General features: G+C 39.7%; 1 protein-coding gene across 3 annotated transcripts in view; it reads right to left on the reverse strand.

Annotated features, from left to right (window-relative positions):
• The window catches only part of NR1H4 (nuclear receptor subfamily 1 group H member 4), a 64,871-nt gene that overhangs the window by 17,380 nt on the left and 33,651 nt on the right, over nucleotides 1–13,840 (reverse strand). For 2 of the 3 annotated variants that reach the window (XM_032346638.1, XM_032346636.1), the window contains 2 exons: nucleotides 3,578–3,730; nucleotides 1,538–1,671 (listed from right to left, as the gene is read on the reverse strand). In XM_032346638.1, coding sequence (XP_032202529.1) covers nucleotides 1,538–1,671; nucleotides 3,578–3,730 — 287 coding nt within the window. The remainder of the gene's footprint in view (nucleotides 1–1,537; nucleotides 1,672–3,577; nucleotides 3,731–13,840) is intronic. The other variant, XM_032346637.1, reaches the window with a different exon arrangement.

Here is a 13,840-nt window from a genome sequence, read left to right on the forward strand (position 1 = left end):
TAAAAAGCCTTAAATTTGGCAGGAACTATGCATTCTGATATAATGTGTGCTGTAATCGCTTACTCTGGGTCCTTGGGCAAGCCATATACCCTTACACTAAATGTCTCCCAAGTTGTTGATTTTTTTATCTGTAAAAAGGGGTAACAAAATATCCATTTCATGTACTTCTTGGGAATATAGGATAGTCTGGATATGAAGTCTATCAAGCCCATTCATAGGGAAGTTCAGTGAAAGTTCAAGGTTTATTCACTAAGGAAAATGTCCCACACTTAAGAGCATTCTGAGCAAACTGTGGCCCACCTACCAAATCCACCTGGTTTTGTGACTATTGGAACAAACCACACTCACTTGTTTATGTGTTATCTGTGTTGCTTCTGCACGAAAATGGCAGGCTTGAGTAGTTGTCATGGAGACCTATGGCCAAAGCCTAAAATATCTGACTCTTTATAGAAAAAAGTGTTTGCCTAACCTTGAAGTAGAGTCATCAATCTGGACAGTTCAGACCCTGAACAACCCTTTCTCCCTACTAGCATCTTTTGAAGAGTATGGTTAATTTGTCAACTCTTTGCTTCCTTATATCAAAGTGTGAATGTCCTACGGCAAGATAATATGAAAGTATTTTTTTCTGAAGTGAATGTGAAATACTATACTTGGAAAACTAATTGTGGATGAAGTTTTCCTTGTCAGTAGTATCATAAGCATTAAGAAGAGTGTGATTTAAACAATCATGGATTTTTGTTTTCTCAGCTTTTGGCAAATTAAAGTTCCCCATATACTCTGTGGATTATCACCATGTGTTTAACCAATCATCCAAAATGCTGTTTTGTTCCTCTATTTTGTCTCAGATTGCTCAAAGGATTTCTTGCATAATCCGTGAGATCTATGGGAAAGGCTTTTCTCTATTGTTCCACAGATGTGTATCAACTGAATTTTACCCATTGATAGGGACTAACCCACAAACCTCTACTGAATACACATCCTTCCCACTTTTAAGTTTCCCTTCTTAATGAAAGAAAAAAGAAAATTGTCATCAGAACTCAACCTGAGGGGTGCCTGGGTGGCTCAGTAGGTTAAGTGTCTGCCTTTGGCTCAGATCATGATCCCAGGGTCCTGGGATCCAGGCCCACATCCCACATCAGGCTCCCTGAGAGCCTGCTTCTCCCTTTCCCTGCTTGTGCACGCGGGCTCTATCAAATACATAAAATCTTTAAAAAAAAAAAAAAAAAAAAAAAACCTCAACCTGAAAAATCCATTTTCTACACTGAACCATTTCTACTGGGAACCTCTTGGTAGTAAGTGTGGAATGGAGCCAGGGGAACAGAGAGCATTCATTTTGCTTTATTTACTGCTAGTATTTGAATTTCTATACCAGAGCAGATTTTACTTTCTCCACTAAAAAGAAGAAACCCATTTAATGCACAACTGGAATGAAATTCTGCTTACGGTGGCTCTAATTTTAAAGCCTCTCAGCCAGGTCACTACAGGCCTAGAAGCTCAGCTGCTGTGGGCTTCAGCGGGCACCATTGCACGTTATTACCCTGCATGACTTGGTTGTCGAGGTCACTTGTCGCAAATCCCGACCTTCGCTGTCTTCATTAATGGTCTGATCTGCATGCTGCTTCACATTTTTCCTTAGTCGTTTAGATTTACACTGAATTTCAGTTAACAAGCCTGAAAAAATAAAACACAGAGATTTCAGCCGAGAGTCCTATTGGGCCTGTGGTCATGAGGCAGCTGATGTGTAGTTGGCTCACATCTCTGCAATTTGGCACAGCACTAATCCTAATCCTTCTGAATTTTGAGACTTGGCCTTGAACAAGAAATTTTTCCCCCTGTGAATCTCGGTTTCTTCATTGATAAAATAGGAAAAATATCTACCTCAAAGAGTTTTGTATAGATTAAGCATAATTGGGTCTTTTAAAAAAAGTTGTATTTTATGTAAAGAGTTTGTAACACGAAAGCATTGTACAAATGCATGGTATTCAGTCAATAAAAAAGTGAAGGACACTGTCCCCATTCTTGGTCTAGGGGACCCTGAGAGCTAGCGTTGCATAACATAATGTTAATATTATTTTTCATCCATGTTTATGTAACTGTATCTTAAAAAGTATATTCCATGTCACATTAAGCACACATAAGTAAACACATGCTGAGCAAAACAAATGCCAACATCCTTTAGGGAAAATTTTAAATCTCGTCATTTTTCAGAACTGTGTACATTATTGAGAACACAGAGATGAAAATAACTCAAAGGGACTTTGAAATTTCCTTTTGAAGAATCTTATAACATCATCATTAATTTACACTAAAACAGAGCTATAAAAAATAATGCAGAACAATCTTCATTATTCCCATTTAACGTCCTTATCCTCTCAATGTTAATGAAACTAAGCTCTGGGAACTTTTTTGTCCAGGAATTTATTTTGTAAGATCACATAAAACTCTGCATCTGTTATGGGGCAAGTTTGCATTAATAATAGTATAGACTCTGATAGGCGGAATCATGAAAAATGTCCTCAGTGCTCCCATTGGAACGAGTTCATATATAAGTGATGAGCAACATGAACCCCCCACTATCAAAGTAAGCATTTCCATTGCAAGATTGGATTCCAGCAGACGTTCCTACTGCAGTCTCTTGTTTCATATGCTAAAAGGAGATAGTGATCATCCACTATAAAACTTTCATCTACCCAGAGCTGGATTATTTACACTGGCCTATTTTTCCCCCTCTCGCACACATTATTTCTCTGGGTCCATCCCAGTCGCCTGTACAGTGTGGAAACAATAGAATTGGAGTCACCTTCCAAAGGCTTTTCTTCCATGTGGCATTCCCTCCCTGAATGTTATCATCCCCTTGGTGACATTTGTTTGTCATTTGTGTTTTGAGGAGGAATAGGCCATATCTCAAAATCTGAGTGGTCTGTAGAATTTGCAGAATGAAAAATTAATATGTTATATACGAGCATGCATTCCAAATTGATGAAGATTATGGTTCCTCACAAAACCAGCAGTTAATACAGTGTCTCTTTATCAGATCAAAGGGCCAAATTATATTAAAACTCACAGTAGTTAATTTCCTGTGTAAACCTATACAAATTGGTTCAAAGCTGCACTAAGAGAAGAAGGACTTCTAATAAAATGACTTGGTTTAAAACTCTATTTAGACAATTCAGAGGCAGTTATATCTTATAAAACATTCTTAATTTCCCACAACTGTGAATTTTTATGCTAATTAAACAATAAGAAAGATACTAAATCAAATTTGGAGAAAATTTTTGGCTGTTTTTATTCCTGGTAGCTTCTACAACATGCTATTTTCACTGCAGATTAATGCCATTTTACTCCGTATATGATTCCTTGCAACAACGAACAGCAAAAAGCTGCTTCTTTCAGAGGAATAAAATCCTTTTTCACTGATACTTTGGTCAATTTCAGGCGTTCCTTACCCTTTTCCAGAACTTCCACAGTTTAGTTCATCCCTTCTTTAGTATGTGAAGTACCATTCTAATCAGACGAGTTACCTGCATCTGCCTCCTTAAGAGATTTTAAGTGGAATTTAATTGCTTGATGTGAATACCTGTATACATACATTCAGCCAACATTCCCATCTCTTTGCATTTCCTTAGTCGACATTCTTGGCACTTTCTTCGCATGTACATGTCCATCACACAGTTGCCCCCATTTTTACACTTGTACACGGCATTTTTGGTAATGCTTCTCCTGAAGAAACCTGTGGAGGAAACATAGAAAGGAGTAAAAGGACTCATAACAACTCCTATTCAGAAAAACACATTAGGAATAAGGGATGCTAGAGCATTTTCTCAAGAACCCCTGGAGAGCACCCAAGCCATCCTTGAGAGTACAGGTGACAAAGGTACCTTCAACCTCACTTCATCGTCCAGAAGACAACTATTGTTAACGTTTGTCTCAAAGATAAAGACATGTTTGAATCATAGCCTCTCTTAAGAAAAATCTTAATTTGTGAGGGGTAGTTAGAGATTTATTTATTTGTTTCAGAGAGAGAGAGAGAGGGAAGTGGGAATGACAGAGGGAGAAGGAGAGAGAGAATCTCAAGCAGACTTCCTGACACAGGGCTCAGTCTTAGGACCCTGAGATCATGACCTGAACTGAAGCCAAGAGTCCATCATTTAACCCACTGCACCACCCAGGTGCCCCTTAATTTTTTTTTAAGGCAGTTTACTTTCCTTATATCTTTATTGGGAGACAACTGTGTGCCAGTGAGCTCAAGGTGCTGGTGGTACAACGATGAAGAAGTCATCCCTACCCTCTTAGAGTTTATAGCCTGGTTGAGGGCAAACCCATGCAAACAACCAAACAAGTGAAATTAAGTGTTCCTGGGCTTGGCTGGGCTGAGGAAGCAAAGAGAATGGTCAGTTCTGGGTGAAGAGATTAGACTCGGAAGTAAGTGTTGAGCTAAGCCTTGCAAAACAAGTTGCTATTTACCAAGCATCCTGGGAGAGGTCACATTGAAGGCTTCCATTCAGTATTTAAGATGCCCAGCCTAGTGTAATAATACAGATGCCAACCTTGCTTTAAAAGCAAATATGTATATGGCCGCAGTGCAGCCTACCACAGTTAAGCTACAGGCAGGAAGGCCTTTCTCTCTTTCCCCACTTGCCACTTCTACTCTTTCTCCTCCACCTGGCTAACTGTAATTTCTGACACTTCCAGAGTCAAGGTGAAGTAGTGAATAAGGAAAGGATTGTGGGAGGCAAGGGGAAGAAGTAATAGGAAAGTGATTTGTTGCCTGTACTGCTAGAAGTTGGCTTGTGCCCAGCAAGTTTCTGAAATTGACTCCTTCTCCCTTGGGTTGGGTTCTTTAGAGGATGCCCACCACTGGGACATGTTCCTTTGCAATTCCTCAATGGGGGCAAATACATCTCTATTCTAGCCCATGACTTGTATCCCTTTCTTCTGCATCTAGGAATTTAGCAATTTACCACCATCCTCTACTCTGAAGTCCCTCCATGTGGCCTTCTTGTCATGAGCTTAAGATAACCCTGTGCCAGCTTTCTCTGGTGCCCCAAACTGGGGAGGAGGTCACGGAATCTCTTCTACTTATTCATAAGCAGTCGCCATACCTCTGGCCCTTCTCAGGTGAAAGTCAGGTGCCAGTCTCCCGTGTTCCTCAGCTGTAGGGGATACTTATCAATCTCCTCATGTGATCCTGTTGAAGACCCTTTCATTGGGCATGGGGCAGCAGGGCCTCCTTAGTGTATAGATTTCACCTGGAGAAGGGGGGACACATTTTCCTAATCCTCACAAAAGTACCATACTTTCAGTGGTGGTCCCCAAGACAGATACCTGCATCCCACAACCTTCCCCCTCTGCATTGGGGATATGGGATTTATGGTGCACTAGTCACATGCTCCAAAATCTTTAAAGACTACTCTAGAATTTCCAACTCCTGACCACTTCATACCCTCAAAGTAGGTGAGGCTTTAACTATTTCTTAACTACCCACTGCAAGATGAGCTCACTTCGGATATAGCAACTAATCTTCAAGAATGCTGAAACTGAGACAGCAAGAGTCCTTCTTATTTTAACAGCCTGTTGGAATAATAGCTAACATTTATCAAGCACTCACTGGCTGTTGTTCTAACCACTTCACCTGCATTGAGTTATTTAACCTTCATAACAATTTTATGATGAAGATAATGTTATATATTCCCATGTTATAGAAGTGGAAGAGAGGCAGAGAGATTAAGCATCTTGGCCATGATCACATGGTTAATAAGGGGATTAGGAGGATTCAAACTCAGGCAGGAATTTCATCACAGACATGGAGATTTGCACATTAGTTATGGCAATTTTTTTTCCAGCAGAAGGCCATAAAAATTGTTCTGGTAAAATAAGTATAATATGACAATATCCCAATAGCTAGAAATTGAGTGTCTTGAGGAAAAGGCATTATATGGCTAGGCATGGCCCTGATTAATTTTGAGGGGAAATCAGAGAGCACTTCATTAAAGAAGTAGAATTTAGGCAGGCATTAGGAAATAAGCAGGGTTTTGAAACATGGACTGTGAGGGAGGAAGGGCATTCTGGAAAATGAGAAAGTTATGGAAATACCAAGGAGGGGTAGATGATCTGTTTTGGTGGGAGGGTAGAGTATAGGGAGAATTAGTGGAAGGTGGGTAAGAGCATTAGTGGGACAGAATATGGTTAAATGCCCTTCAACACAAGGCAAAACTGCTGGGTTTTTACCATGCAGAAAGAGAGAAGCCATTAGAGGGTTTTGGCAGAAGAGGGTAGCCTGCATCTTGGGAAGGATCCTTGGGGCAAGGTGAAAAATGTGAAACAGCTGAGAGGTGATTGGTGCCTGAACTAGATGGTGAGAACTGGGAAGAAGAAACAGGGGAACTCAGGACTTGTTAAACTAACTCCACGTAAAAACAGAGCCTGAAGAAAAAGTTAGAGATAGCAAGGTTTAAAAAAGCCATAGACTTGCTTGTGAATCTGTCAGCTGGTATAACTTTCAGTAGGAAAGATCTTACCATTTTCCTAAATGTCAAATCCAACCACACCAAGTCTAAAAAAAGACTTTGTGCTTCAGATCAACATTGATACAGGAAGTGCAAATACCAAAGCATGCATTTTAAAAGAGCCTCTAAGCAAAAAAAGGAAAGAAGGAAGGAAGGAATAGGAAGGGGGGAAGAAAGAAAAAGAAAGGAAGGAAGGAAGGAAGGAAGGAAGGAAGGAAGTTAAGAAGTTAGGAAGTTAGTTTTCTTCCTTGTACCAAATCAGTGAGCTCAATGATGTTCCTTAGTCAACCTGAGTCAATCTTTACATGAATATTTAGCCTCTCCCAGGAAAGATTCCATTTAAAAAACTATCATGGGGTGTGGGGCCTGAGTGGCTCATTCCTTGAGCATCTGCCTTTGGCTCCGATCATGATCTCAGGGTCCTTGATTTGAGCCCCACATCAGGCTCCCTGCTCAGAGGGAAGCCTGCTTCTCCCTCTCCCACTCCCCCAGCTTGTGTTCCCTCTCTCGCTGTGTCTCTCTCCGTCAAATAAACAAGTAAAATCTTAAAAAACAAAAAACACAGCACAACACAAAACAAAAAAAAACCCACAAAAAAAACCAGGGGTACTTGGGTGGTTCAGGGGGTTAGAGCCTCTGCCTTTGGCTTAGGTCATGATCCCAGGATCCTGGGATCAAGCTCCACGTCAGGCTCCCTGCTAGGTGGGGAGCCTGCTTCCCCCTCTCTTTCTGTCTGAATCTCTGCCTACTTGTGATATGTCAAATAAATAAATAAAATGTTAAAAAAAATTGTAGATACCGATAGCACAATAGTTAACAGAAATAAACCTCCTTATTCCAAGATGGATCAAAGGAACAGTGCTAGGACAATTCTGCAGGTTTGTTTTTTTTCTTGAACTTTGGTATTAACTGAGAAAGAAATCATTATCATCTCAATAGCTAGCTGAATTAATTAGCTTTCATTCTGAGATGGCAACACAATATTATCATTATATCACTTAAATATGGGTGCATATACTATATTTATACTTATGCAAATTTATCCATACACGTACCTCTGACTCTATCGTGAGCATATTCAACAATGCCCAGAAAAGTAATTTGAAGATGAATGGAAAGGAAATTCACTGAGGAACAGAGACTCCCTGATAATGAAAGATGAGTAGACAGGGTTGGCACTGTCATCTGAGGAAGGTGTAGCACTAGGGGAATTCCTGTGATGGCAGGAGAATGTCTATAGGATAGGAAAATGGATCCCTCAAGTGTGCAAAATATTGCATATCCTGTTTCTCTGCTTCTTTATATAGACATAACTCATAGACTATACCCTATTTCCTATGCATATATACATATATGTGCACACACAAGCACACATGCACATGCACACATCAGACTCCAGTGACTGACAGTAACGACTGTTTGAAATCAGTAAAATATTGGTTGTTTAACATTTTCAGGGTCTCAAGGTGCCTGGGTGGCTCTGTGGGTTAAGCATCTGACTCTTGGTTTCCGCTCAGGTAATGATCGCAGGGTTGTAAGATCAGGCTCCATGTCAGGCCCCTTGCTCTGCATAAAGTCTGCTTGAGATTCTCTCCTTCTGCCCCTCTCCTACTTGCTTTCTCTCTCTCTTTCAAATAAATAAATAAATAAATAAATCCTAAAAAAACATTTCAGGGTCTCCACACTTTTTAAACAGCAACAAATGCACATAGCTGAATAACTAGTGATTTTTACATCCAATATAGCCTAAATAGAATCAGTCTTCAGGTCTATCTAAGCACATTGTCAAATAAAAAGGACTCCATCACTCACTTACTTAGAACTTACTTTGTATCAGGCACTGTTCTAAACATATGCATATGGTGATTCATTTAATATTCATATCAATCCTATGAAGTAGATTCTTTTTTTTTTTTGGACAGACAGATCACAAGTAGGCAGAGAGACAGGCGGAGGGAGAGAGAGAGAGAGGAGGAAGCAGGTTCCCCGCCAAACAGAGAGCCCAATGTGGGGCTCGATTCCAGGATCCTGGGATCACGACCTGAGTCGAAGGCAGAGGCTTTAACCCACTGAGCCACCCAGGCGCCCCTATGAAGTAGATTCTATTATTATTTCCTTCTTGCATCTAAGGAGACTATCACAGAGATGAAGCACTTTGTCCCAAATCCTATAGATAGTAAACAGTAGAGCTTAGATTTGAACTCTGATATGCTCACTGGCAAACTCTATGCCTTTAATTAGTGCTTTAGGCTACCCTTTTAGTAAGGAGCTTACATTGCTAAAAACTGTCTTTAGACATTAATCGTTTTAGAATTTGTTTATAGACTCCTGATCACCGCACAAAAGGGGTTTCAGACTATTATTTTTGAAAAAGCATCCCTCAAACTTCTGAGATGAAGTTGATGAAATTTACTATTTTTTTTTAAAGATTTTATTTATTTATTTGACAGAGAGAAATCACAAGTAGACGGAAAGGCAGGCAGAGAGAGAGGGAAGCAGGCTCCCTGCTGAGCAGAGAACCCGATGCGGGACTCGATCCCAGGACCTTGAGATCATGACCTGAGCCGAAGGCAGCGGCTTAACCCACTGAGCCACCCAGGCGCCCTGAAATTTACTATTTTTTAAGCTTTCATTTTAATGCAAGTTAGTCAACACACTGTTCTATTTGTTTCAGGTGTACAATATGGTGAGTGATTCCAACACTTCCAAACATCAGCAGGCATTCATCATAATACGGGCAATCCTTACTCCCCATCACCTATTTCACTCTTCCCCTCAACCCTTCCCCTCTGGTAACCATTGGTTTGTTCTCTATAATTTTACATCTGTTTCTTGGTTTCTTGATCCATCTATCTCTCCCTCTCTCTCTTTTCCCTTTGATCATTTGTTTTATTTCTTAAATTTCAAACGAGTGAAATGCTACGGTATTTGTTATTCTCTGACTGACCTATTTCGCTTAGCATAATACTCTCTAGTTCCCCCCATGCCATGCAAATGGCAAGATTTCATTCTTTTTATAGCTGAATAATATTCCACATCTTCTTTATCCATTCATCTACCGATGGACACTTGGGCTGCTTGCATATCTTGGCTATTGTAAATAATACTGCTATAAACAGGGGTGTATGTATCCCTTTGAATTAGTGTTTAGTATTCGTTAGGTAAATACCCAGTAGTGCAATTACTGAATCACCCGATAGTTCTATTTTCAACTTTTTTTTTTTTTTTTTTTTTTTTTGACAGAGAGAGAGACAGAGATCACAAGCAGGCAGAGGCAGAGAGGGGTAAGCAGGCTCCCCACTGAGCAGAGGGCCTGATGCAGGGCTTGATCCCAGGACCCTGAGATCATGACCTGAGCTGAAGGCAGCAACTTAACCCACTGAGCCACGCAGGTGCCCCTATTTTCAACTTTTTTAGGGACATTCATAGTGTTTTCCACAGTGGCGGCCCCAGTTTGCATTTCCACCAACACGGCAAGAGGGTCCTGTTTTCTCCACACTCTCACCAGTACCAGCTGTTACTTGTGATGAAAATCATTATCGGCTATTTAGTACCTGCTGATAACTTTGAGGTTTTCACCCTTTAACCTATTGGAGAGCCACAGACAGACAAAAAAAAAAAATTCACCTGACTTCTCTAACACTTAACTTCTATCAACTATAATCCGTATTGATTTTTTTTCTTAAATACATTTTAAAAAGACTGACTTTGAATTATTTTGAGAAGTTGGCTAACCTCCTTTCAGAGCAGATAAATCTACAAACAACTTAGTAGTCAAAGGGCATTCACCAAACTTCTATACTCCCTTCTGTCAAAAAAAAAAATACCACAAAATAAGAGAAAAGTTCATGGAAACAGCATAATCTCTAAGAGTTAGAATACAAATACCTCAGTGTATCAAAAAAGCTGATTAATCTCTGAAAGCCAGGGAACAGAGTAAATTTGTGAAAAACATGCCCAAAATAGGTGCAGAGAATGCAGGATTAGGAGCAATGGAGGAAACTGAGTTCAGATACAAGATGCTGATGGCCTGTAAGCATTCAGCGGGAACACTGTGCTAAGCCAGGAGTTGGCTAACTACGAAATGCAGGGCAAGTTCCATTTCTGCTTATTTCTGCATGATCTGCAACTTAAGAATGGTTTTTACATGTTTAGTGAGTGGAAAAAAAAAACCTCGAAGTTATTTTGTGGTATGTAAAAGTTGTATGACATTCAAATTTTAGTGTCCGTAAATAAAGCTTTATTCGACTATAAAGCTTATTCATTTACATGCATGTCCGCTTTCACACTACAATGGCAGCCAAGTAGTTGTGCCAGAGACCTTAATACCTACAAAGCCTAAAATATTAACTATCTGGCCCTTTACGAAAGTTCACCATCCATCTAAGCCATGGAGAACAGTGTATTTTTTTTTTAAAGATTTTATTTATTTATTTGACAGAGATCGATCACAAGTAGGCAAAGAGGCAGGCAGAGAGAGAGAGAGAGAGAGAGGGAAGCAGGCTCCCTGCTGAGCAGAGAGCCAGTTGCGGGACTTGATCCCGGACCCTGAGATCATGACCCGAGCCGAAGGCAGCGGCTTAACCCACCGAGCCACCCAGGCGCCCCGAGAACAGTGTATTTGCCTGTAGTCTCAAGCAATGAATATAAACCACAGTGCAGGGCAATGCCCAGAAGGAATGGGGAGTCTTTGTGCCTAGAAGATAAGGACCAAAACATTCTATCCAGCCAGACGTCTTGACCTCCCTCCAGACTGCTAAAAGCAGGCTGCACAAACACAAACAGCATCTCAGAGGAGTGAACAGGGAATCTCAGAGGCTACTTAAAGAAACCACTCTCTTTCCTAAAATCATTTGAGGATCACCTTTGTGGGGGTTTGCCTGGGAGGCAGCTCTTGGTCTATTCCTACTTTCACCATAACCTATTAATACAAGGTGCAGGGTCAAAGTATAAGACAGTGCAAGGTAAACTCCCACAAAGGCAATTCTTAACTTATATATTCTAATGCTCATATATATCACAATTAGAAATGAAGATACTTAGATGCCTCATTCTTTATTTTTAAAAGTGATATGACCAGTGGTTGTCATTTCTATGTGTGAAAGTGGCTGACGACCCTACTTAGTTATTAAGAAGATGGTCTATTTTGTACACAAATGAATATTGTCCAATAATTTATGGTTGTGCCTGCTCCTGTGCCAGGAGATCATTCTGTCAAATAACCAATGGGTTTGGATTCACCATCACCTAGACTTTGTTTGTTTTTCTCTTTGTTGGTGTGTTCTTTCTCTAAACACAGAACCAACTTTTAAAACACTCATTTTCCTTGCATATGCTTTCGTGCTGTCTTTGGAAAGTCATTGACAGAAGGATCCAAAAAAAGACAGCACAGAGATAAAATATAGCTCAGGAGTCCTAATGATCTGATGATCAATTCTACTCCATTCTTTCATAGCCATGAGGCCTGGACAAGTTTTTGAGTATTGGTATCTTTATTTGCAAAAAAGGAGATGATAATACCATCTACTGGAACCATTATAAGGTAAATGAAATAAACAGTCTGTGCTGGGAATTGACCAGCCCATAACAGAGACTCACTACCTTCCCCAATAATTTGCATCCATTTACGTGTTTTTCAATAATTTTAGCAATGCTAATATGAAAGAATAATTTATTGAGTGATTCGTGGATGTTTTGTTGTTTGTTCTTTTTCCTATTTGGGGGGTTAACCTTTTCTCCCCACCGCTGCCTTTTTTTACTTTTCCTTCCCATCCCAAGAGGGTAGCCATTTTTCCATGTTCACTTGATAAAACAAAAGCTAAAGTCATCTACCTCTAAAAAAAGATAACTCTAGCATTGGGCTTTTGTTTTCAACCCCTCATTGAAAGGGTTACACTGGATCATCTCAAAGATGATGGAGGTGGAGGTCAATGCTTTTAGATTGTGAAAATGAGGGGAGGGGTAATAACGCTCTGTGTGAGCTTGATTTTGCATCTCTTTAAGAGCCATTCAGACTCCCAGGTGGGCAAACTCCCAGGAGCTGGAGGCTTAAGCAAACTAGAGGTTTTTTTAGTCACTACTTTCATATTTACATATTGCTTATGTATTTAGTTTAAACATGCCTTCTTGTTTAAATGTAATTTTTATAGTCTCTATTTCTCTTGCACATTAACTATATATTTATTCGAAATTTCAATTTTTATCCACTGGAAATCATTCTTTTACCATTTAATTTTTCTGTCTGTTCTTTTTGACACTATTTCATTGTTTTTATATTTTTTAATCTTTTATTTTTTTGTCTTGCTGTTTTCTCTTTTTGTCTATTTTAGCTCAGTTATATAAACTGTTTCCCTGCTTTGCTTTAAAATGGTGACTAAGAGAGCTGGAATTTTGTCTGTTTTGTTCACTGCATCTCCTATGCTTAGAATAGAACCTGGCATATGGTTGGTACCTAATAATAGTTGCTGAATAAAGAACTGAATTAATGAATTCAAACTCTCAGGAGCTGGAGGCTTACTTAATTAACTAATAGGAAGAGAGAGAGTTTCGAAGACTGTGTATGATCAAAGTTTGAGAGTCTGGATGAACAGAAGAATAACAACAATAAAATAATAAGAATTCACCAACAAAGGAGCAAAAACTAATGCTTACTGAGCATTCAAGTATGCCAGGCATAGAGCTAGATGTTTCAAAAACGATGTCTCATTTTTTTTCTTCACAGTAACTTAATGATAATAGTAATAATAATGGACATTTATTTTCTTAATTATTATTTTAATTTAATTTAATTTTAGTGTAACAGAATTCATTGTTTATGCACCACATGCAGTGCTCCATGCAATCCGTGCCCTCCATAATACCCACCACCAGGCTCCCCCAACCTCCACCCCCCCCACGCCCCTTCAAAACCTCAGATTGTTTCTTAGAGCCCACAGTCTCTCATGGTTCATCTCCCCTTCCAATTTCCCTCAACTCCCTTCTCCTCTCCATCTCCCCATGTCCTCCATGTTATTTCTTATGCTCCACAAATAAGTGAAACCAATAATGGACATTTATTGGAGGACATTTATTGAGTACCAGAAGCAAGTACTATGTTAATTGCTTTAAACATATTATCTTCTTTAATCCTCTCACCAACCCCTAGGTGCCTACCTCAAAGCATGGTCCTGAGGACTAAATGAGCTAGTACAGGTAAAGCCCCAGATAAAACCTGTGCATGATAATCATTTGATATACCTTATCTGTTTCTCACCAGCATCACCATCATCCTCATCTCAACCTCCACCTCCCCCTCCTCATCTTTATTATTATCCTCACTTGACAGGAGAGAAGTC

The sequence above is a fragment of the Mustela erminea genome, chromosome 6 (assembly GCF_009829155.1).
Source record: "Mustela erminea isolate mMusErm1 chromosome 6, mMusErm1.Pri, whole genome shotgun sequence".
In the NCBI taxonomy this organism is placed as follows: Eukaryota; Metazoa; Chordata; class Mammalia; order Carnivora; family Mustelidae; genus Mustela; species Mustela erminea.